This window comes from Pezoporus wallicus, unplaced genomic scaffold, assembly GCF_028554395.1.
Source record: "Pezoporus wallicus isolate ANWC-B61680 ecotype Strahan unplaced genomic scaffold, APGP_CSIRO_Pwel_v1 scaffold_2584, whole genome shotgun sequence".
NCBI lineage: Eukaryota > Metazoa > Chordata > Aves > Psittaciformes > Psittacidae > Pezoporus > Pezoporus wallicus.
This window is the reverse complement of record NW_026642851.1, coordinates 9,740,213-9,766,719: the sequence shown is the minus strand read 5'-3', so window position 1 is coordinate 9,766,719 and position 26,507 is coordinate 9,740,213. Positions and strand designations below refer to the sequence as shown.

The 26,507-nt window shown below is 39.0% G+C and overlaps 1 protein-coding gene across 1 annotated transcript in view; it reads right to left on the bottom strand.

The window, feature by feature from the left end:
• GPR158 (G protein-coupled receptor 158) overlaps positions 1–26,507 on the bottom strand; it is a 190,436-nt gene that overhangs the window by 80,130 nt on the left and 83,799 nt on the right. Inside the window, exons 3-4 of the mRNA XM_057432434.1 lie at positions 23,444–23,546; positions 19,722–19,939 (exon numbers count right to left, since the gene is read on the bottom strand). Coding sequence (XP_057288417.1) covers positions 19,722–19,939; positions 23,444–23,546 — 321 coding nt within the window. The remainder of the gene's footprint in view (positions 1–19,721; positions 19,940–23,443; positions 23,547–26,507) is intronic.

Sequence of the window (26,507 nt, the reverse complement as noted above, 5' to 3'; positions counted from 1 at the left end):
CTTTTAAAACATCTAAAGTACTGAACATAGGTTGAAAGACATGAAGAAAATTCTTAGGAAGCCTTTTTAGTATGAGACAGTTATAGAGCTACCTAATTTCCAGTGATGGTGAAATTTGCAGCAATGTTTGTCCAAAGCATGTGTATCAGCAGAGACGTTACCAATATCCTATGCAAGTGTTCACCTCAAAAATTATCATGAGAAGTTACTTCCAATGGGAATTCACATCAAAGCTCCTGCTTTAAGGAAAACACTAAAATAACAGCTCCAGGACCATCTTAGTGCTACTGATGCTGTATTAGTCACAATTCAAGCCTGGAGTGAGGATTATGAATGGTTTTCCACTCATTTTAAGATTATAATGGCATCTTTTCTGTTCAACCACTGCAAGATGTTCCCACAAAAATCTTGGGACCACAGCTCGTTTCCTTATTTTTGGGCCAGAATTGTTCATGTATTCGAGAATCATTATTATGGCTCCTCTTTTCTAGACCTTTCCAATTCTTTCACTCTTCCTTGTGGATCTTAACCCTAGACTTTCACATTAAGAGTTTCATATTAAGGATAGCAAAACTGTTCTGCCTCCTCTCTCTAAAACTGAACCCTGAAACGAAGTATACATATTTTTAGCAAAATTTCTATGGAAATTGTATCATTCCATGAAATGTTCCTTACTGAATACTGACCAACGAGTGCAGGTTATATTTACAATGAGTTCCTACAATGCAAGGCATTGGTTTCAAGAACCCAAATTTAAATGGTTTGGGTTTTCTTTTTTTTCTATTATGATGTTGGGTAAAGCATAAACATAATCTCAGCGAAAAGCTGGGAAACTGATAACTGAAATGCCAGTGTCAGATTCTTAGGCTCAAGTGACCGCATTGTTCAATGACATACCAAATTCAACTGAGTCATTACTTTATATAATTTGTTTTCTGTCACTTGGATAGACAGGCAGCCTCACCCACTAGTCTGCTAACTAAAAGATGGTCCAGCACTTCTGTACTATGTTTCCCCATGCAATAGCCCTGCCTCATTTCATATGTAGAAGGATGCTCCAGAGACACTCACAAAGCATTTATATCAACAGACAAAAAAATGACCAAAACGCATTTATTCTGTATTTGTGAGACAGTCATTTGTTATAAGCATCCCTAAACAATAAACAAAACCCAAAGGGATGATACTATCTTCCATAGCTGCTGTAATAAAAATGTTAATGTACCCATATTTCTGTATTCAGATGCACTCAACTTTTTCAAGTGGCACTTTAAAATCAATACATATAGACAACTGCTCAAAACTGCTTTCTGCAGACACCTCTGATCTAGTTAAAAGCAAAAAGATGGAAGTAAATGTTTAGATGCCAGTTATGAAGTCATTAAATGGAATACTTCCAGGTTACTTTAATTAAGAAGTGACTAGACTCCCAATTATTTTACAGCTTAAATGTTTGAAGTTATGGATCATGGACACTGCTTGGACATGCATAATAGAAAGTGCAAATATTTTTATGAATTATAAATGCAGCATGAGTTGTTTCATGCTTCTAATGAATACATAAATTTAGCCTGAGCAAGATGCAAATTTTGCGTGCAGCACATGAAGAAAAAATCTCGGAAAGCTTAGAAAAAGTTAAAATCTGCCTCTGATAGCACAGATTTCACACTGTGTGATGTCAAATTCCCAGCACTATAGGACCGTGTCCACAAGACTCCTTTAGTGGCCCCAACTCTGCCATAACAAGGACCTTCACACATTTTGAGACAGTTTTTCTTCACAGCATCTTTGTAAGACAATGGCACATTACACCATACACAATACTGGCAGAAGTCATTGAACTCACATCTCCCACAATTGATCAATACCCAAACCACTGAACAATTTATTTTTTTTTTCTTATTTTGTACAATGCATCTGGAAATGCCAGACTAGCCAAGAAAGTAGCTGAAATGGACATCATAAGGAGAAGATGGAAATGATCTAAAAAAGCTGGTCTTCAATCAGTTTCTGTGTGAACACACTTTTCTAAGCAAGTCCTTCACATCCTGATCAGTCATAGAATCATAGAATAGTTAGGTTTGGAAAGGACCTTAAGATCATCTAGTTCCAACCCCCCTACCATGGGCAGGGACACCTCACACTAAACCAGGTCACCCAAGGTTCCTTCCAACCTGGCCTTGAACACCACCAGGGCTGGAGCATTCACAACTTCCCTGGGCAACCCATGCCAGTGCCTCACCACCCTTACAGTAAAGAACTTCCGTCTTATATCCAATCTAAGTCTTTTATATCAAGCTTTTTTCTGGGCGGTGTAATCATAAGATAACCTGCAGAGGCAAAGAAATTTGGTGTTTCCAGCTCTTCTTCCAAAACAATTACTTAACCTATGATTTTCTTTTTACCTGTGATCCGGTATAAACCAATCTCTACGAATTCTGCCCATGCACTTCAGTTTCCTGCCATAAAAGAAGTGTGGCTTAGAGAGCAACACTAGAAAGTAAAATGAGCTTGAATCCATTTTTCTGACTGTGTCTTTGCTATCTGGAGAATGGGACTTTTAACCCAACATTTACAGATACCACAGCTGCTCTTAAATGGAATTTCAGCAAATGGAGTAGACATTCTGGCAGAGATGAATGCCATCCACGGCAACGAAGAAAAGCACAAAATTTCAAATAAGAAATAGCACAACCAAAGGACTACTTTTGTGTAAGTGTAGAGAAAAAAATAAGAAGGAAAAAAAAAGGAGGGAAACAGAAGTATCATAATTCTCCCAAACTTCATTTTTTGAAACTCTTGACTTTTAACTTTCTCTGCTGCAAAGGTATTTTAATATCAAAAAAAGTAACATGGAATCTTTCGGTTTAGAGAAAATACATATGCCAACTGAAAAAATATATGACACTTTTTTCTTCCAACAACCCCCATGATAGCCCAAGAGGTATGGTCCAGGAAGTAACGTTTTTGTCCAGCACTGAAGCTTTAATAACAGGGAAGAGCTAAAGAGGAGAAAAACAAAACTAATGCAGGATGTTTTTCAACTAATTTATTAAAGATATTCTGTATCAGGTAGACAGCATCGCCGGTAGTCTCTGAGCACCAATTTTTCCACCAAAAGCTGAATCCTCCATTGTACAAACTTTGCAAATACAGGCCTCTAAGGCTTTGCTGTGGGCAGCACTGTGAATGTTTGATTTTATGGGAATGTGCAACATATTCAGCAGTGGATATGCCCAGGGGAAAAGCCTTCGCTCTTTTTAAGAAAACAAATGTAAGAATGGGAACAAATGATAACCTAAAGCCTCCACCAACTGGTGTCCTCCTATACTGTCTGCACGGCTAAAATACTCCACTAGAATTCACAGAAATCAACGTATTTTAGGAAATAGCCCTGAAATGCCGTGCAGTGGGGTTTTCTTCCACTTACATGTAACATTTGCTCAATTCCTTTTTCTCTTCCTTAACAGCTGCTTGGGGGTTTTTGCATCTGCCTTGCTTGCTGGCATTTATTTTGGTTTTTGCTAATTTATTTCTGGCTGTTCATCTTGTGTACAGTTTGTTTATTGCCACTTCATCTGTGTGTTCATTTCCTTTTGGGGATTTTATTTCTATGTTTACTTATTTGTGTCAGTAAAACTGTCCTTTCTGGTTTTCCTTGTCTCACTTCATGGTTATATATTGCTGACACTAAAGTGATACTGCAATTTATTTTCCTTCAAGTTTCATACTAACTTTCATACTTAGCTTAGCTACCTCTACCATGTATTTTCCACATTCTCTAGGTTTGTTTGCTTTTTAATTAACTGAGATCTTGGTTAAAACAACATTATGATGTTGATGATGATGTCCAAGGAGGAAAAGTAAGTATTGAAACTAGGCATTAGTTTCAATCCAGCCCTCATCCAGAAACACTGGAATCAAACCAAAAAGAAGAAATTTAAACAGTACGGTATGTATTATATTAAAGATCAAGGCCAGCTACGTACTGGTCTCTACCACTTTCTGAAAGAAGATGAAGTAACACCACACAGAGGAGTAAAATGGTAACTCCTGAGAAATGTAAAACATCAATTAGCTGACTTAAAGCAACACTACTCGTTAAAATGGATTAAAATGATGCCAAGGAGGGTCACCAGAAAAAAAAATCTTAGAAGTTTCTTGCTCTAATCTACTTTATCCAGAGGAAGTAGATAAGGAAAGTTCCAAGTCCTGATATACTCCACAATAGCCTAATAAAGGGAATACGAACATTACAAACAACTAGTCATGAGCTGAAAGAAGACTGAGATGCCTTTTTCTTTTCACAGTCCCAGTTATCGAGCATGCTTTGTATCTAACAAATAAACACTCTAATATCCACAATGTGCATAATAAAATCTGCAGGCCTCGTCAAGTCAATTGCCCTGCCAAGGCAATTGGTAAGGGGAAACAGTGTCTCCTGCCCCTTAACTTCTTCTTTGCCATCCTATTGAAGCTTAGCTCCCTCAAGCTTTACCAGTACATTTTATGCTCTAGTCCCCACGAGTAGTCATTCACTGGACCCTCTCTGCTTTTTCCACACTCTTTTTGAACCACGGAGCTCAAATATGGACCCAGTATTTCAGAAGCAGCCACACTAAAACTAAGTAGAGAGGAGTAACAGCTTTCCTCTGTCTGCTGGTCATCCTCCTGTTGCCCAGTATATGGTTTCCTGGATTGTGGCAGAGCTCAGTGTTGACTCATATTAAGCCTGGTTTCACTGAAACTTCTGCAGCCAGGCAACTCAGGACATTTGATTAACGGAAAGATCAGGATAAAATAAAGACTTGGACATACAACATATGAACAGCCTTTGTTAAGATGATAGTATCAAGGCAAGGGGTTTTCACTAAGCTTTCTCATCCATCTCATTCCAAGGCTGTGTTTCAGCCAGGTTTTTTTATCTATCTGACTATGAGTTCCAGTTTTAGATCTGAGGGAGCACAAAACTGGAATTTCATACTCTATTTGAGGCATTACCTTCAGATACTCCATAAAGAAACTGACCAAAACAAGAGGGCAGCTCCTGGAGAAAAGCAGAAATGGTGACTACAAGAGCTGAGGAGCAAGCACACGTATTCTAACTCTTAGATGTCACTGGAGAAGAACGGGTGAAGACAGATCATGCTCATGTCACAACACTTCAAAAGCAAGATTTCAGTGTTGCTGCACTGTTTGGTTTACTACTGAGACTTTCTCTATGCTACAAAGGAGCTATTCATCAGCTCCATGCACACGATGGACATACATTGTAGAGTGCCTATGAAACTAATGAGTGGGTGGGGAGTTCCTAGGTAGGGCAGGCCAAATATCCCCTACCTTACCTTCTGTTTCCCCTTACCAATTGCCTTGGCAGGGCAATTGACTTGATGAGGCCTGCAAAAAATACTGTTTGCAAAGGGCTGCAAATTTCTGCAAATGACTTGGGATTTGCTCAGTCTTCAGTCTATTCCTATGCACTGTTTTTATAAAGTCCATTCAACTTTTCGCCTCGTCTTGCCCCATATAACTTTTCCCAACTACACATACATTGTTACCTTTTCCAGTGAAGTAGCTGAATGGAAAAACTATAGTGCTAATTTTCAGAAATTTTATTTCACTCTAAGAAATAGTATATAGAGATCCTTCCTTCTGTCCCTGAGCTTGAGCAACAGCGAGCAAGATGTTGGCTACTTGGTTAAGAGACAAAAGCTGGACCTGCCAGTTCCCGGGTTTACTGCTGACATTTAGAGAAGAAAAGAGTGGAACTGCATTTCACTGTTCACACCTGGATGACAACTGGCACAAAAACAACTGGAAGGAGTCCTCTGAATGGTGCTGTCACAATTTTTTTCTTATTTTCTCGATAATAAATTCAAGCCCTTATTAGGACTCCTACCCAGGAAATGGGAAAATTCAAATGCCATCACAAGGCTGTGCTTTCATTTTATTGTTGTTGGTTGACGTACGAAATTCAAGCAACTAATTTCCCCGCTAACTGCAGGAAACACTCTTGACTTCAAGTGAGAAAGGGCTGTACCTCGTTTGAAAATTTCTCTGTAAAATAATCAAGATGAAATTCTCTGTCCTGTTCAACCTCTTACCACACTGACAAAAACTTCTAATGATAATTGTTCTATTTGAATAATAGCCTCCTAATAGAATATGGATTGCAAATACAGTAAATTTTATAGCAAAGGCCAATTTTCCAAAGACAGACCTACAGTTACATGCTGCCACTTACGCCATACTGGCAAACTGACAGAAATTTCTGGCATTTGCAGGTTTTGTGCAGTATTCCTAAACCAAATAAATATAATCCTCTTGGGTTTTCCTCATTTCTCTTTAAAGAATACTAACACAAAGGTCTTTTTTTTATTACTAGTTATAGCAGAATTCAAATAAAATATAATTATTAATTTTACTTTATACTTGAAAAAAATCAGGAAAAGCAAAGGTCAAGCAGCCATCAATCAGAAATCAATTTCATTCAAAGTGCACAAGATGTCAGGGAACCAAGAAACCCCCAAATACTTAATTTTTCCACTCATGTGGCTCTTGATCCTTTCTATTATACAAGTAATGAAATATCATTATGATACATCATGATGAAGATAAAGTGTTATGCATTTTGAAACATGGGTCCTGCTGCATATAAATTGCACTACACCACCTACAAGACAGATATTTAAAAAAAAACAGCATTTTTTTATGAACATCCCTCACAATGAAAATTGTTAATATCCCAGGGACATCTTTTCTTGTAAGAGCAGGAATTTGTTCCCTGGGGACATACTGCTTAGATCAAGACACCCGGTTCTCACCAAACAGTAGTGACAAAGGAAAATCCATAATGAGGCAAATAATGCCTAAGTTCAGTTTCTGTCTGTTCACATCCTTATGGGCTAATTTAAAAGCTGAACACGTAAAATGATTATCATCAAAATTCTGGATCTTTTACAGTTCCTGTTTCACTAGGTTATGCATTCAATTAATGCAGAAATTAAATGAAAGGAAGATGCAAAAGCATTATGGTCTTCAAGAATAAAATGCACTTTAGTATTGATAGCTGTTTAATCAGCAAGAGACCAAAAGGAATATACAGAAAATGTGATGGAATATGAAACCAAATTTCATAAGCAGGAGATAGGGCTCAGTTAGCATGTTCCTCGATTTAGTTTACAAATAGCTTCAGAATACCTGAAGTTCAGCTTTCTTATTCAACATGGTGTCACCTGCCACAGAAGGCAATACCATGGCTCACTAAAACAGTCTCTACAAATTGTAGCTCAACCGTGTAGAAAAAAATAATTTATGGTAAATTATGAAAAGGGAAAAAAACCCCAAAAAACACAAAGAAAAACCCTAAAATAACAACCTGACTGCAAAGCTGAAGATTTGTAGTATCTCAGAAAAAAACAAGCTGAGAATGATGTAAGAAGAGAAGGGTTAGAATAAATCTGATAAAGATAAAATCTCATTATTCACATGACTGAGAAGGCAAATGAACTATAGATGAAGAGCATTATACTAATTTCAAACAAAAGCTCTTAATTCTGAAGATTTTAAATCCAACTCCATTTTAATTTATTCACTTTTACTTTACAGGAGCCAAAAGGCTAAACTAATAGCTTATGATTGGATCTGAGAAATGCTGATCCCCAAAATGTTGAGATTTTTTGGCTCATCAGAATTTATTACTGTAAGTAATAAGTTTGGAGCACAGATTGCATGTTTCACTGAAAATAAAAGCACATTTGCCTTTGAAGGAAATATTGCTAGGTATAACTTAATTATCCTTCCAACCACTGTATTGCTGAAAGCCCCAGCCTCAGGTCAGCCTCAAGTTATCATGGGTTCTGCAGAAAAAGGCTGTAAAATAGACTGTCCTTCCTCCACAAAGATAAGGGACAACATAGGGATAAGGAAAAATGGGAACAAAAATGGAAAGATGAGGCAATATAATTTCTTATAACAAGCAATCAGTAGGCCCAGCCTACCAGCATCCCACCTGTAGTCACATCTTTGTTAGCACTTGGATCTGAAGACATGATACAGAGAGCAGGGGATGCTCTCAGAAAGCCGCTACCAAGCATAAGGGAAGGATGAAGGGACCAAGGGGTGGTTTTGAAAAATGTAACAAGACGATGATGATGGAGGCTGGTGTTGACACCTATGCATCAAAGAAATGGCATCAGGAGGGAGAAAAAAGTTCATGTGGGAGTTCAAAAACTAAAATGTATAGCTCATATACAATGTCAACAGGGAGGTGCAATAGGGACAACACAAAGTGGCAGGACAGCAAATTGCATCACTGAGGATAGAGGCAGGCCATGATTGCAAGGCCAGCTGAAAGGACACTGCAGTAACCAAGACACAAGATAACAAGTTGAAACAAGAATTTTAGGTCTGTGAACCAGCAGAAAACATGTATTGAATGGGAACTCAGGAGTTCAGTAAGGCTTAGGCGTTGATGGAGGCTAAGTGAGCTCCAGAGCTCAAAATGATGTTAGATAACAAGCAGGTTGCCACAGTAACTAAGAAAGCAGTAGCTGGAATGTCTTAAAGGGAAGCAGGAGAAGATCAAGGCTTCTTTTCAGCTATATTGATATTGATGAGAAGATGTCAGAGAAAAATGTCAAGATTTTATTCCAGACAGTGGGAGGCATGGCTGGGACAGGGAAGGCAGAAAGCAATCTGACTGTGTTCACAGCACAAAGTCCTAAAGAGAAGCTGACAGCATAAGGCAGCTGCTTGTGAGCCATAAACCTACAACTTTCGGCCAAAGAAATGAAGAAAAGAATGAAGAACAGGCATATGTTTTAGTGTGAAGGATCTGTGCTCAGCTTCCACCACACGATATGGAAAAAAAACCCACCACATAAAAAGCAGTACATACAGTTTCTCTGAGGATGCTACCATTAAAGTTTTACAGTAAAAAAAAAAAAGTAAAAAATTAAAGGCTTTTCCTAGAATAAGGTTTCCAAAACAGTTTTATTTCTGCTATTTTAAAGTTCTCATGATACGCTTTTTCTGATATTGTTTTTCCAATTTCTTAATTAAAGCTATTCCTTCCTTCTCTTTGAGTGAAAGTTAAACAAAAAAAAAACCCAACATTTTCTCATATTCAAATGTACTTCTTAGTTATACCAGTTTTCAGTGTCAAAATGTTGTCCAGACACTGGCACACTGGAATGTAAATCCCGGCTGTATCAAACCCCTCATTTCAATCTCCAAACCTTGGCCCTGTCTACTGGCCAAGTGTTTTTCCCAGAGACAAAGAGCTCATCAAGCAAATGATTATCAGTATGAAATTCTGCAGGCCTTCCTGGTTGAAAAGCCCCTCCACAACAAATTTGACTCACACCTCAAAAAGTTCTTCTTAGACCCTTAAAACAAAAAGAGCGGCTTACTTCAGACAGATGTCTGCTCTTGGAGATGGAAGCATGCCAAAGACCTGGAAGCCACCTGGGACTTTGCTATTGTTATTGACTGTACAAGGAAAGTTCACAGCAGCATACAACTCCAAGACAAATAGCAGGATAAATAAATAATGCTGCTGTTATTCTGCTGACGTGACAGGAAGTCCCATCCCAGCCAATCTGCAAACACCCATTCACAAACCCCAAATGAAACTTCAGGTAAATGCAACTGTCTTGAAGTTACTGCATCAAAGAATCAGTGGGGAAAGCTTTTTATTATGCAAGGTCTACTCAGCTTCCCTACAAGGGCCATGAACACAAGACTCAGCAAGAATTAAAGTCAGGCAGCAACATACAATCAAAAACCTTACCAGTTTGATCAGTTTACTTTTTAGCTCTGAAACAGCTTTGGAAAAATTAGTCTATGTTGTAAAAGTTGTTAGAAAACATATGCTGAAATTCAAGGATTCAATTACCTTTACATAATTCATTTTAAAAGAGAAATTATAGTGTAATACAATTAAACTCACATATGTCTTTAAAGGCTACAACAGCCTTGTCTCTGGTGACAGCTATCTTCCAGGCCAGCACCCTACACTGAAAATGCACTACTATCAGCTCCATTAACTTAAACTTTGAGGCTCTATGTTGCAAAGTTTTGTGGACTATTGGTGGAACAGAAGTTGGCAATGATTCATAGACTGCAAGGTCTTAAACAGCAGGACATTAAGGTTATGAAAGTAAAGACCAAGAATCACTCTCAATACCAAAGCGCAGCAAACATGTCATAGTCCACGGCTGATTCACATCATTTCAAAGGCAGTGCACTCATCGATAAACTGAGTACTGGTGAAAAGTCATTCTTAAGACCTAACTCGTCTATTAAGGGTCAACTCTGTCTAGACAACACTGTATATAGCCTTTTTGTGCTCACTACTGACCTGCTCTTCTCATTATCTCTTCTTCATAAGACTGAACTGAAATAAACCAATACATTTTATATTTAGATCTTTATTTTCTTCATAATTCAGTTTTATCTTGGGCCTAAAGCATCTATAGTGGCACTAGATTTATTCTTCTATTCATAACTACTTCATTCCTCTAAGCCATGTATTAGAATGCAAATTTATACAGATGTGAAGCCTTTGGGTTTATGCAGTGAGTGCCACAACACCCTGCAAACACAGGGCAACACCTCCATTGCAGCCATGCCTACCAATGCCTGCTGTGTTTGGGAACTCCAGCAGCCATTACATCATTCCTGATTCTCAACTGCTGCTGCAGGCTAACAGCTCCTGCACTTCTTATCTTTTCGGTATGGTACTCTGCAATTATTTATGTGGGAGTTAAAAACATACAGCATCCCTAAAGGCATATCTTAACTACGCAGAAAAATGGAAAAGGACATTTTATGAGTCTTGTTTTATGAATAAAGGAAATGTGAATTCCACTAAAAACAACAGTTTTGAAAACCACATCACCAATGTTTTTAAAGCTGAAAAGCTCAAGACTACAATAAGCTTGCCTGACAAATCACAAGAAACTAGGTTCTCACCCTAGGATATGATGAAGGAAGGGTTTATAAAGCACTGCACAGAATGTGTATGTGCTGAGTGAACTGTCAGGTATGCCCACCAGCACAGCATGTAAAGGCAGCTGCTCCATCTGCGCAAGATCTCTTCCCTCTATCAAGTTTCCACTTCAGCTGAAATGTCAGAAATTGGCATCTAGGGAGAAAAAAGCAGAATGTGCACCAAAGATGAAAAGCATCCAGACAGAAGCACATCAAGATGCCACTGTAGAGTTAAATAAACCCAACAGCATTGGCTGATTTACATTAGCAAAAAAATGTAGTTTTCAAAGCCAGCATGCTTTAATATTTAAACATGTATCACACATCAATAGTCTGTGATTATCTCACTCTGAATGACTGCATCTACCATGACTGCAGTAAGAGAGAAAAGACACTCTTGATTTATTAGTATTAGAAAGGGGAATTACAGCATTAATTTGCATGTTGCCTTTCCATGTATGCACAGTTTTGTGCAGTATTTAAAATCACATTGTTTAGCGACTATATTCACAGTTTTCTAATCAGATTTAGCAGAACACTTAAAAGTATCTACACAAAATGGAAAAACAGGAAAGTGATGGCACAGAACATCTAGCTACCCTGAACTCTAAACACTAGAAATCTTTATTCAACAGAGTGTAAAAACATGTAAAACCAGTCAGTTGCTGTTATTTGCCACAGTTTCCTCAAGAGAAGTAAAATAATTTATTCTTGTTGATGAGCCATGTGGTCTTCTTAACTGTTTGTTCCTTGATCACTGTTCCAGATACAGATTTTTATCCTCTCATTAAAGTACTTATATTTCTGTATTTCTGACAATTCATGAGTGTTCATAAATGGGGGTAAAAAAAAAGACTTAAGGTCATTTAGTTATAAATTTCAAATATCTGGGATTGGAAATAGTCTTGAATGAGGCAAAGCTCTTCATTTCAGTGGTCTATATTGCATCCCTTCATCACTGATAATATCATATGATATCACTGTTCCCAACTGCTGTTTTGAAGACTCTCCTCTAAGGATCTTTTCCATTATTTTTCAGAGGTGAAAACATCCTTTGCCAAATGTGCTCGTTGCTGTCAATTTTACCTTGATGCACTGGATCTACATCCACAGGTACGTCAGGAAGATGAAAAGACCAGATTCCCCCCAATGTTTTCTCCAACACGCCAATGGTTTCCCTAACCCACTCAGACCCTGGCAGCATCACAGCGCATGACAAAGATGATGGCAAAGTAGCTTGGCTTTAGTGCAACTACTCTGAAGCCTTTAGTGTTGACCTGAATTTAGAATTCACAGCAAAGACCCTTCTGAATAGATCTAGTGTGAGTCAAGATTGGCATCACATTTTCATCTCCTCTTCATCACCGAAGTAGCAATTAGCCTCTTCCACACTATGGCTGAATTCAGCTTCCAGAGAAGCTTCTCCTTGCCACTAATGGTTCTTAGCATTTCTTAAGGGCATTTAGAGTTCCTCACAGCAGTTGTGTTCTACCTGATAGCTCCATGTTTGAACTGGTATGCTACTACACAAATGTCTGTTATTTTCAGCTCTTCTTTCCAATTCATTTGAAAAGGCAGCCTGATAACAGATGAGCTCTTCAGGTTTTTTGCAGGCAATGTCCTTCCACAGTCCAGGACTTTCATAAGAAAGTGTCCCTCAGGGATAGATGTTGTGGCCGGTCTTGTCCAACATCTTTGTCGCTGACATGGACAGTGGGATTGAGTGCCCCCTCAGCAAGTTTGCCGATGACACCAAGCTGTGTGGTTCGGTTGATACGCTGGAGGGAAGGAATGCCATGCAGAGGGACCTTGACATGCTTGTGAGGTGGGCTGATGCCAACCTCATGGAGTTTAAAAATGACAAGTGCAAGGTCCTGCACCTGGGTCAGAGCAATCCCAGGCACAGCTACAGGTTGGGCAGAGAAAATATTCAGAGCAGCCCTGCGGAAATGGACTTGGAGGTTTTGGTTGATGAGAAAATGAACATGAGCTGGCTTCAGTGTGCGCTTGCAGCCCAGAAAGCCAACTGTATCCTGGGCTGCATCAAAAGGAGCGTGACCAGCAGGTTGAAGGAGGTGATCCTGCCCCTCCTCTCTGCTCTTGTGAGACCTCACCTGGAGTGTTGTGTGCAGTTCTGGCGTCCTCAACATAAGGAGGACATGGAACTGTTGGAACAAGTCCAGAGAAGGGCCACAAGGATGATCAGGGGACTGGAGCACCTCCTGTATGAAGACAGGCTGAGGAAGTTGGGGCTGTTCAGCCTGGAGAAGAGAAGGCTGTGTGGAGACCTCATAGCAGCCTTCCAGTATCTGAAGGGAGCCTATAAGGATGATGGGAAGGGACTCTTCATTAGGGACTGTACTGACAAGGGGTAATGGGTTAAAACTTAAACAGGGGAAGTTTAGATTGGATATAAGGAGGAAGTTCTTTACTGTAAGGGTGGTGAGGCACTGTTATGGATTACCCAGAGAAGTGGTGAATGCTCCATCTCTGGCAGTGTTCAAGGCCAGGTTGAACAGAGCCTTGGGTGATATGGTTTAGTGTGAGGTGTCCCTGCCCATGGCAGGGGGGTTGGAACTAGATGATCTTAATGTCCTTTCCAACCGTAACTATTCTATTGTTCTAAGAATGTGTTTACAATGCAGCTGGTTTCCTTTCTAAGGTTCTGGTAGATCTTTAGCCCTTGTAATCCTATGCTAATTTTGAAATAATAAAAAAAAAAAAAATATCTGTTTTTTTATTTATATTTATTTAAACGCTCTGTTTCTTGCTGGTACCGTACAGCTTTGCTACTGGAAAGTTTGCACTGCATGTAATCAGTGGTCCAACTTGTCACTCTCTGTTTGAGCTCTCCATTGGTTCATATAACACTACTCACATAGATGAGTTCTATTTTATTGATATTTTTCTTACAAAATCACTATTCATCTTCTTACTTTTAAGAATATTTGTTACAGCATCAGTCATTTCTGTCCTTGCCAGTTCAGCCACCTTTTTTACCTTAGCCTCATACTTTTTGGACACTTTTTTAGTAGTAAATGTTTGCATTTCCCAATCAATAATAATGTCACAGCACGCAAGGATGTTTGCTAATGTTTACCTTGAGCTGATTTGGTTTTTAGCTGTTCAGCTTGGAGAATATTTTGCACCTCTGTATACAGCCTTGAAGACGTGGCTGGAGGACTAAAAGTTCTTCTGCAGGATCCTCTCATAGTCTGTCAAGGCTTTTGAAAACTTAAGTAAGAGAAGCCTATTCCTTTATACACTCCTCTACAACTGCTAGAACACAGACTTAGTCCATTCAAAGTGCTGAGTGCCTCAGTTAAGCCTGTTCCTTGCTTTGCAACGGTGTCCCTTTACCTGCCCTGCACTGCAGAAGCCTCAACATCTCCCCAGCTGCAGTATTTAGCAAGACCACCCTGTTGGGGCAGTCTCATAAAACTCCATGTTTCCACTATTCAGGAAAAAACCTCTTTTTCCCAGGTTTCATTGCACAGCTCCCCCGGTGTCATCAAACTGGTGCTGCCAGGTGGTGTTAGCTTTCTGATGGGATTTTGTCCATCTCCATCTCCCAGTTTTTCAGGCTCTTGCAGTTTGTGTCAATGCCAGGCTCAGGGTTTCCAGTTTTCACTACTGCTTGGCATGAGTGCTGCCTAGAGTAGTTAAAAGATTTCTCTGAAGTGATCTGCACATCTGCTTTCCCTTCTGTATTACCAATGAATATTTTTTGCTTTTTCTTTATTTGGCACATTTCCTCAATTTACTCTCCTGATGAAATGCTTTGTCTTTTCCCATTACAGCAGTAGCATCTGCTTTATCTGTTACATTTTTCATCTTTTTCTGTCCTTCCCTACAATGCTTTTCACTAGTGGTTTAGCTTCTGCTACTCCTTCTGTTCATTCTTCCTTTTTTTTTATTCTTATCATTTTGGAATTCTCCCTTCTCTCGGCAAAAGGCCACATTTTCTGCCTGTGATTTTCTCCAGTTATGACACTTGCAGTTTAATAACATTGCTGCTGAGCTAATCCTGGGCTGCTGAGTCACTTTCACCTGTGTTTGACAAAGCTTCAAATGAAATCCTTGGCATCGATCTGAGCTTTCTCACAGGATCTTTCTGCAGTTCTATTTTGCGCTGTTTGCCAAGGCTGACTACTGCTTGAAGTCACTAGTTGGCAGTTTCATTTACAGATTAGCAATGCCAAGACTCTGTTCATTGGTACCAGTGGTACTTTGGAGTAACTGTGTCTTGGACAAATGAGTTGAATTTTGCTTTGTCGCTTATCAAACATGCAAGTTTGCATGAGTAACTACAATGCTGTCCAGAAGAGGAATGAAATCTAAACTCTACCGTCCTACTTCAGGTCACACCCTGTGCTGTATTATTAAAGAAGGAGGATACCAGAGTGTGATTCTTTCTTGTCTGTCCTCCCAGGTTCCAACAATAAAAGTTAAGGACTTCCTGCACCAGATGTTTCACCAAAACCCTGTGTTTCAACAGCCAGTAATGGAAATATCTTTCTAAACTCTATTTGAATTGATTTATACTTTGGGATCCATGTTATTTTTGGCCTATGAGTGACATATAGCAACTTCAAGTTCTGTAAAACACCTATTTGATATTTTTTAACCACTTGAGAGATGCTTTGAACACCCTCTAGTGATATCTTAAGAGGAACCATGATACTTGTTCACATGTCAACATGTCTGTTTTACATGGTTTTATACTGTATTTCCTCAGTCATCTCTTGGTTACCTACAAGAAGTGTAGCTTGGCCCCTTGAGATCATAATTTTTAAAAGCTTTTGGTGTCAAACCTTAGCAGAAGTACTCTCATATCCACATGCTCATAACCCACCTTCACAGAGCCATAAATATATTTGTAGGGTGTCACATTCTCACAAAAGCCCACTTCCCACACTCATCCATGGAACAAGTAGTTCTATTTTTTATTACCATTCCTATGAATTTGCAAGTTGTGTAAGTTGGACCTACTGATCTTTAGTACTTGTCACCATCAAGGGAAGTCTTTGTAAACACAGATGTCACATTTCCTATCTTCCATTCTTCCTCTACTGCTATTAATGTAAGCAGTAGCTCACTCCACAGCAAATACTTCAGTAGTTTTGCAGAGCTCTTTCAGAAGCCTGAAGAGGACTCTTTAAAGGAACCTTCAGAAGTTCTGAAAGAAAAGACCTGAAACTTCAGAGACTTCTAAATGTTCCTCTAAAGAGAACTCTTGCTTTTAGAAGCCAGCCATCTGGCTTGATGTAGGTTTTGCCTATTTATTACCATTCATTTTGTCAAAATCTTTCACTCATTGAACCACTTTGGTAGCAACTGTTGAAAACAGTTGAAAACTGTTCCTATTTCTATGTTCTTTGGAAGAGGACCACTAGATCTTTTTTAAGTACTGTTTGGTCATAATATGTGTAACCACTGTGCAACAAATATCTGAAGTATCTCTCCCCTAAAATACTTCAGATGTGCATCTGCTCTTACTGATCTGTTGAATTTTTTGCATCATGATCTAAAGGGTCCTTATCATTCTCTGAATTATACTCACAATATCACAGTCAAAATGCCAGGGGTGTTTCTTCCCAAGGTGCTTTCTGTTTGCAGATCGTAACCTCTCAGGACCTTAGTTAACATTTACCAGAAGCCTCTAGAAACTACAAGCACTAAGTAGTGTTTTGCACAGTCACTTTTCTACAGTGGTAGTCTGATCCCATTTGCCTTCTCATTTTACTGAGCTCATTTTACTGATCAATAAATGTACCAAAATGCCACATATCTACTCATCATTCTTTCCAGCACTGTGGCCTTAACTTATACATTATTCTTAACCCACATCCTTTGCTCTTCTAATAGACTGAAGATAGTTCCTTGATACGGTAGCAGTACGCAGTTCTTTCTGTTAGAAAGCTGCACCAAAGATTACTTTTTGCAACTATTTGAATATTATAGTGCCATATGTAAGACAGAATCCCAAAAATGTTCTTCTCTGACAACCACCCAGCGCAATGGAAATGAGCAGTTTAACAGAGTAACTTTAATCACAGACAGATATACTAACCTAATTAAAATTTGTTTCACTACCAGCTGCAAATTCTCAAAATGAAGATACTTTGAATATATTTCAGTATCTGTTCTTTCATTAGTCTTCCCCCTTGGCGGAGAGTACACAACCAGTTACTTCACTCCAAATTTGTGCCATTATCCAATGTAACTAGAAGTTTTCTCATGCAAATCCTCATTGTTCTCAGTGTGTTTGCCCTCCATACAGCTTCTCATTTAATGGTAATCACACAAGATCTTTTTCTCTTTAAAATCATGCTGTACCAACAAGATAAAGAACATAAAAGGAATCCAAGAAAAAAACTCAGCTGAACGACATGAAAAGCAATGGAACATCTATTTATCAGTTTCTATTCCTTGAAAACATTGATCATGCAGGAAAGGACTGTTCATCACCAATTTTTTTTTTTTTTTGTCTCATTTTTCCTCCCCTTTTCCTTGTGGGATATACGGTTAAAGCAAAGCGAACACTCTTCTAAGGTAGCAAATTATAAATGAATCCATCTCTGTTCAACTGAATGAAATGCAATGTCTCAAAGGCATCACATTCTTTTCTGGAAAAAAAAAGGGTTTGTTTTATGTCCAGCTCTCATTCAGATGCTATAATGTAAGTAATCTAGAAGAAAATAAGCTCAATCTTTTTCATAAAGACTGAAAAGTTCTTTAGAAACAAGGCAAGGTGTGTATGTGCCTCTCTGGTATTGACTTATGGCTTGGCTTCACGAACGAAGATTCGGGAAAGGCTTTACCCACACTTATGACAAGTGCAATGATGACTAAAAGGGCAACATAGGACAGGCAAATCCGGTTGGAAAAAAAAAACTGCTTGGTCATTCAGGATGTTGCCAAATAAGACTGTCATCTCCTGGGTCAATCTTGAGCGACCAATGTCCTGAAGAGCCTGCATGCAGGGTTGGGTCTGTGGCTTCCAGTGCACCTTATCACCTGCCATTTCATCCCTCGCCTGTCGCTACAGGGCTTTGCAAGTGCGAGTAAACCCTTTGGGCCTGCGCAGTGGGGTATTACTTAGGTATTAAATATTCAGATCCCATCTGCTTCTTTTCTCATGGCCTACTTTGGAGAAATGGCTAATCATCACAAAAGTAAAAATGCATCTTTCATTACTAGCAGGCTTTGTGAAAGACAAGATTTCTGTAGTACGTTTAATAAAGATGTATCTTTTTCTTACTCTAGTGGATATGTGTATCAGAAGACACTTAAGTGTACAAGTGCAAGAGTGTACGCAATTTTACTCATCTGAGATCTCTAACTATGTATCAGAAAGCACAGAAATTTCTTACAAAACGATCAATATTTCAGTGTGAAATAATAATCAAGCCAAACTTGCAATACCTGCATATCAAGTGATCGAAGTGATTTACTCTGTTTCACTTTGCAGGTCTAGAAGGTAAAGTTTTGCAAGAAATGCTTCTTTCAGGATCATGTCTATGACATTAAAATCGAGTTACATTACTATGTGGACTAAAACCTCATAAAACTGGAATGAAGTTCTCCTAAGTTAATGTTAAGCAAATGAACAGATGCCTACAACAGATCTTTCACAATGAAAACTTTATAAATACAATTAAGTCTGTCATTTGAATCATTCTATGCAATATCATTAAATACAAAGACTGTCAGAAACAGAAGAGAATAAAACAAACACTCTTACTGCTCATTCTGTGATTTCCTGCCAGGATATTAAAGTCTTTCAAAATGAACCACGCATTTGTAACACAGACACTGTAGGAGTAGGACTGCGGGACCAAGCATACCAAAAACCCAAAAGGAAATGCTCATCTAGCTATGGAAAGTGAAAGAAGCTATCGGTTTCAACAGCATAGCATACTACTGTGTGCACGTCTACATCTCCCAAATACAGGTAGCAAATATGTACCAGCTTCTACTTCTTTTTTTCCTTTTCTTTTTTTTTTTCCTAATTTGGAAATTTCAGAGAATATTCTGCATTTACTGAGGCAACAGTAAATGGCATCTTACATGTTAGAAGGCTTCAAGTGAGGTAAAAGCAAAAAGTTCATTAAGTTAGTATATAAAACATAACCACAGCCTGCAAGAGCAATTTATAAACACTCCTTAATATATTCACACTTTAGATAAAAAAAAAATCTTTGACCATGGAATCAAGATTAAACTCTCTAGGAACCAGAATTATTTGGAAAGATTTCTCTTTGATACAATTACCTTCCAGCTAGTCTCTCGAATTCATTGAAACTAAACATCATTCCCAGCAGCAGCAAACCAGACTTTCAAGATCCCGAGATTATAAATACCCACGTGCCTCCTTAGATACCCATGTAATTGGCCTGATTTTCCAAAACTACTTTGAACATAGTAGTTTCCTTGATTTTTGCTGATCATCCATAAATGTAAGCAGATTTCAGTGGGAGACATATATTGCTCAGATTCCCAACATACCCCACAAAAAAAAACAACAAAAACCACATTAACAATTTAGGTACCTCCATGCCTAATGCAAAGCATTTGTGTTTGTAAATCACACCCTGTCCTTCAGTTGAGCTCCTCACTTGAGAAACTGACTGCCTCAGTCAGTTATAACATGAGAAGCTATAACATAAATGAGTCCGTACCACACCATGAGTCGAATATCAAAGTAAAACATGTCTGCTTACCTTTGCCTTGCGAAAATGGTAGACTACCAGCATGCTTATGAAGTCCAGCAGCATACAGAGAGTTTGGAATGAGATGATAGCCAGCCGTAAATACTTGTCCTCCTGTGCATAGCAGGGAGTATCATCTGTACAGTAAGAACACCCTTCCCTGCAGGGCAGGCAGGTATAGACTTCCTCTGACAATTCACCACCGGAAAAGCGATTTTCTGCATCCTTTCCTGAAAGATTCAGGAGAGTAAAGGGGAGACACCTTTAGTTGTATGGGATGGGCAGTTCAGCTATACAGGAGAAGAAGTCCTGTGCTGACTCTCTCTCCCTCCCTGTTGGCCTCTATGAGTTACAAAATGGCTTGCCTTGACTGCTTTTCTTGTTCACTCTCCTTTTGTCACATTCAGAAAACAGACCGATTTAGACATAAGGGAAAGTGATCTTATTAATTGCCAAACACTTTCCTACGGAATTTAAAGTGGGCTAAATCTGCATGGGAATCCTTCAAAGGCGAAAAAATTACATCAAAGACTTGGGAATAAGGAAAGGACTTTACACAGGCACAGGAAGAGCAGACCCATTAACTACTTAACGTTCACAGTACAAGCTCTGATCCTATTTCAGATTGTTCCTCAATTTCATAAATACGCTATCTAGTGAATTAATTGTCTTCAAATTAGATAAAACCCTTCTTAATTAACATTTGTTCATTGTTCTGTTGCATGATTGCACTACTCTGTCTCCAAAGCAAAACCAGTGCACTTACACTAAGCATAATTCTCCATTATTCATACAGCACTCCAGGAAATCTGGAAAACCTATTGGCAAGTTAGTATTTCATCTACAAAAATCAATGATTCTTGGGCTGACATCTTGTCCATCAAAGTGCACACAGCAACAGAGCACAGAGGGGGATTCCTGTTTTTTCTGATCCACAAATACTTGCCCATAACCCCTGTGTAAGACTGCTTACCCTACAGGCAACAAATTGAATAAAAAGGTAAAAGAAAAAGGGGACAAAAAAAAAACAACCCAAAAACTATTGTTAAATAAGAAGGAAAACTGAATTTGCTGAGGATGTTTCATGTAAGCAAGACAGCCTTAGGAACTTCCAGAAGGAAGAGAACGTGGCTGAAGCCAAATCAATGGTGTGTTAAAATGTGCGATGACATCCCTATTTTTCACAAGACTTCACCAGTCTAGCTCCACAAAGAGATCTTCTGTCAAAACTGCTTGCAGGATTCATATCTAGAATTCCTGTACTGGTATCAGTTTGAACCTCCAAACACATACTACAGCCGTTCTAACCATGTCATCTTTTCTTTTATTCTTTTTACAGAATGCAGCTGGGTGACAGGGTTAAGTTTCCTTGAACCACTGTCTTTTCTCCCATTACTTAAGCCATTTCTAGTCTCACAATAGCTGTCTTACTGTTCACTTTTTGAAACCACCTGTAGAGCTTGGCAGATCGAGCTGCATCTGAATGAACTGAAGAGGTTTTTTATTACTAGCTGTATCAAAACTCATGTTTATGTTAGCTCTCATTAACGTATGCTCAAATCAGAGTGACCCCAGATCATGTAATTACACACCCTAACATATCAGCACATGAAAAAACTTTAATGAGACCAATTTCACTTTATGTTAGCTATTTAGAAGCTAAATGTCTAATCTAAGGTAGCTATATAGGCTCCTCCTTCTATACTAAATGGAGAAAATAAAGGTTATTTGCCTGAAGAGTTACTTTTCCCATCTAAAGACAATTTCTGCCTTTCGAAAGCGGCAGAAGTACCCTCCAGGGGAGCCCTGCTCTTGGTGTTGACTGCAGTTGAAACCCAGGGGACTAATACATGCCAAGCATACACATTTTAGACAGCTGATATGAGATAAAATAAATCTCATCCTCATCCCTAATGATCAATGCTGTTATGATCTCTACCCACATTATTTTTGTGTGTTCTGTAGCATTTGGTATGACAAAAAATTCAAGATCTTTTTTTTTTATATAGTAGTTAAATCCCAACTCCATCATAACTCACTGCAGTGCAGAATCCTTACTCTACCAAAAGATTCAAACAACCAAGAGAAAAAGCACTATCACAAAGCTGCCTTCTGCAAGACTCCACAGTATGAAAAGGGAAACAAATACTCATCAGATAACCCGTTGAACAAACCATGCTATTTATGCTACATATATACAGGACACGATATATATGTCTCTCTCATATATATATGAGATACTGAGTTATCTTGGGCAGTCTATATGCAAACCAGATCAAATAAATAAAAAACAGGCCAACCCATGACATAGGTCAAAAGATTTAGTATCTGGAACTTGGGGCTGTGAACAAATAGAGAATTTTAAAGCTTTCCTAATATCAAAAGTTACTCACCTTTCCTCTATAATCCCCATCACATTTTACATAAGAAAGCAGAGTTCAAGAGTAACTAATACAGGAAGGAACTTGGAAGTTTTATTTGCAGATCTGCAGTATGGGGGCATGATTTTATATGTACCATATCATATAATCCCACACGATTTACCAGTACAAAACTCCTGAATCTGTATCTAGGATCATCACAGGGGTGCACATTAAGTGTGGAACAATATTAAAGGTATTTCTGTAGTGGAACAGGAAAAGCTAGGGTTCACACAAGGCAGGAAATAATACACGCAGTCATGGACCAAGCTTGGTGAAAGCTACTCATCCCCAGGTATTTATACAAACTGCTCCTGCAGCAGAGAACTGATGACATGAACCTTTGGCTAAAGGATCATGTGAAGAAGCTGGGGATGGTATTCACATGAAAGCAGGAGGCAGAGAAGGATGCCTTGTTACACCTACAAGCAACAGCTTTACACCTGTGACTGTATCATGAGCTCTAACTGCAACAATTTTGGCACAAAATCTGTGCAGCAATTACACTTTGGTCATATGATGAAAATAACAGACATCAGCTTTGGGCATGCAGGTTATGTATCTTCCCTGCTGAGTATCAACAGAGTTCTGTTTCCCTTACTATAAGCAACTCAGTCTAAGTACCACACAATGTGTGTCCTGGGCAAGTGTGGGCTGTATGTCGTTCATATCATAGAGCCAGTCAGACTCTCAGGCCTGACCCATTTCCAGTACCTCATCAGCAATTATTAAAATTTGAATGCTCCTTTGAATTCTCCTTTGCAAATGAAGTAAAATGAAAACGTGTTCAAGGCCAGGTTGGACAGGGCTTTGAGCAACCTGGTCTAGTGGAAGGTGTCCCTGCCTATGGCAGGGGGGGTGGAACCACATGATCTTTAAGGTCCCTACCAACCCCGACCATTCAATGATAATTCTATGAAAACAATTAAAGCCTACACAAAGCCAGAGGCTAGGACATTCTTGTTTGCTCTGGCCAAAGAGAAAACTACTGGAAAATTTCCTCAGTACTTGTGCTTGAGCACAGATGCCAGAAATCTCTGTTTCTCCATAGCAAGAGTTCTTTTCATGCTTTTAAATTTATTTACAAATCAAATATTCTTCAAGTGAGTATGTTTTACAGGATCCCCAAGAGCATCATGAATGACAAACCAAAGGGCTAGAACTCCTTAAGTGATTATATAATCTGAGAGTTGCAAACCACTGGGATTTTACTGTATAACCCTGATGAGGACAAAAAGGAGCCCTGCATTATTAATATTAGCTCTGTTTTATTTTTTCTGTTTTTAAAAATAAAACTCATGCAAAAGCACTTACTCTGAAAGCTGTTCACTGAGAAGATGTTGGGATCATAGAATCCAGCTTTGCAAATACACTTGTAGGCTCCAAGCACAAATCCAAGGCCTTTAATTGGCATGCACTGTGAGAAAGGGAAGAAGGAAAATCATGTAGATGATTATACAACTGTATACTCAGATGTACATTCAAGCAGAAACACATTACAAGATACTGTGAGGAGACTTCTAAGAAAAAACAGGCAGCCCTTCCAGTCTGACAGTATTTTCTTAGTAACTTTTCCCCCAGTCATATACCACTCCAGGTTTTTTTCTTGTTGTTCATCACGACGAAGAGCTGTAATCAAGTCTGTCCCACTGATAAAACTACCAAGTGCCAAATTTGACTCTTGTACTTCGGCTGTAGGTGGGACATGAGACGGCTGTGCTTTTTCCTGAGGAGTTTCCAGCACTTTTCCCCAGCACATTAGGTAGGTTTCAGATGGCTGGAGCTCGCACTACCTGAGGAAGAACACGGACACCTGCAGCCAAGTCACCAACCTTCTGCAAGCAGCATGTGCTGGTACTGGTGCCCCCACCACAACAGCAACCATAGAGGAGTGGAGGCTGACCCAGTCAAAACAAAGCCAACAGCTGGTTAGAGAAAAGTGCTGCAGACCTAAATCCAACCTACATGAACGACAGCAAACCTACACCAACAGAAGCCTCATGTTTCTGAGCTCTCTTGTCCCTTTTTGAGGAAGTGATGCGAAACAAGTTTTATTTTAACTTCACTTTTGCTTAATTTTGACATCAGGACAACCACAGCAAATTTATTACAGTGACAGAACATCTACTCTCAGACCACTTCGGTACAACAAATAGACCCTGCCTAATACAGAGGAAAGAAACAGTTCATCAACATAAAGGTAGAAACACTAGTAAGATGGTTTTGCCCCAGTACAGCTTATTTCACTTTATCAGATCAAAGTAGTTTACTGTACTAGATGCCTTTCCCTTCCATATAGGTGTACCTATATCAACTTGCCTCCATGAACAGGAACAAGACGCTAGCAGTTCCTCAGTGAGCAAGTGAATAATTTAACTAAAACACCCTCTGTTCTCTCACTTCCTTACATTTCACTTGTCTGTGACCGTGACTTTAGAATACACTTCGATCTCTTAATGCCTGTGATGGGGAAGAATATGCAGAGGACATGCCTTGTTAAAAAAACACTTCATTACAAAAATCAAAACCACACCAAGACAGGACAAGTCTGCAATGACACTCAAGAAAAACTGAATTTTCTTATCTCAAATTTCAGCTTTCTGCCGTAATTCTGCCTGATGTTAGGAAAGTCACTCTGCTTTTCTTTGCGTCAGTTCCCCAAATGGCATTGTCTTTTCTTTCACCCTTTGCCAATCTGATGCCCATGCACGCACTGCGGATCTGTAGGTGCTATTGGAAAACAACTAATAAGCAGGAAACTGGCATGCAAGAACAGTGAAAATTCATTCAGCCCTTGTATAAACATGAAAGCAAGAAAAAATGGAAAGAGAAGGCACACATCATTTTCCTTCACACTTCATCTTCACCCTACAGAAATGTGACTACTGACAGGCTGGAGTACAGGAGAAATCAAAGTGGGATGAGTGTGTGTGAGAGTCCAATAAGAGCAAAACTCCTTAACCAAGCACAAAAATGAAGTTAAAGTAATAAAAAGAATTTTTCTAGGGAAAAATCTGTTCTGGCTTTCTGACATCTTGCTTTGTAACGAGAAGGTACATGCTGCTATAGAGACTGCATTTTCTTTTTGAAGGCAAGGAAGAAAAGAAGTAGCTTCCACTGTATTCTGAGAACACAGGAGCAGCCTTAATACCAAATCCATGATCCACTTCCACTGAACAAATTCTTCATATAAAATGTATCACAGACGCATGAATCTGTTCTGCCTTAGAATGAATGCCATATTGATGATCCCTTCAAACACATCCAATATCACACCAAAAAAAATGTAGTCTATAAAAATCTGTAACTTTTATTGCCGCTGACCAGTCTGGAACTTTAAATTCAGCAGAATACTACAAAACATTGTCTTTCCTTGGTCTAGAACATTATCATTGTTTCCAGTCTTTGGCAGCTGTAACACACACCTTAAAAAAACATTGGTCAAATTCTGTTTCTTGCAGTCTATATAATCCCATGCAAAGGTGTACTAGGGATCAGAAGGTCAGTCTGCTATAAGGAGAGACGAAAAGAAGGAGAGAAAGCAGCCTAGATCCCACTAGATGCAGTTTCAAACTCTGGAATTCCATGTGGCGTAACATTACATGGAAACAGAACAACTTACAGCCCTACTTTTTTTAACAAATTGCAGCAGCTATGCAAGGAACTGCACTAAATATCATGTGGCCAAAAATGCAGAAAACACTTTTCCTGGAAAGAAAAAAATCCCCTTCTTTTTTGCCAGTGATTTAACGGTTACTTATTATATTAACCAATGGTGGTAAATATTATGGTGAAAAAAGTAGTAAGTAAACTAAGAGTTTGCTGGTACAGAAGGAGTTTAGCAAACCAAGCCCAGATTTGTTTAATCAAGGTTCTTTTGTCAGATATAGAGGCTTTTCCTGGCTGTCTGTACGCGACTTCACATAATGCATAGCAGGCATATCCAACCAACTTTTCTCCTTGTCCTGGCAAGAAGCACCCTGGTTTCCAGCGACCCCATGGCAGATCCCAAGACAACCTTGTAAAGGTGTACTAGCTCAGCCATGGCAGCCTACAGCATCAGTTGGGGGCTTCAGACTGTCAGGACCACAGAGACTGAGCAACTCACAACAGACCATGCAGACACAGCCAGTAAAATATTAATCTGCTGTTAAGTTACTTAAGATTTGACCCATAAAGAACTTAGCGCTAAAAAAAGCATGTGTGAAAAATATCTGCCTCCACATAAGCAAAAAAAGGAAGCATACAACTGACCTGGTTTCAGATTTTGTTATAAATGTGAAAGCAAAGCTCTGGGAATAAAACCAGCATCTTCCTGCGTACTTTTTTTCTTCATCAGCAGTCATCAGCCTTTTTAAAATCATGCCTTATTTAATTC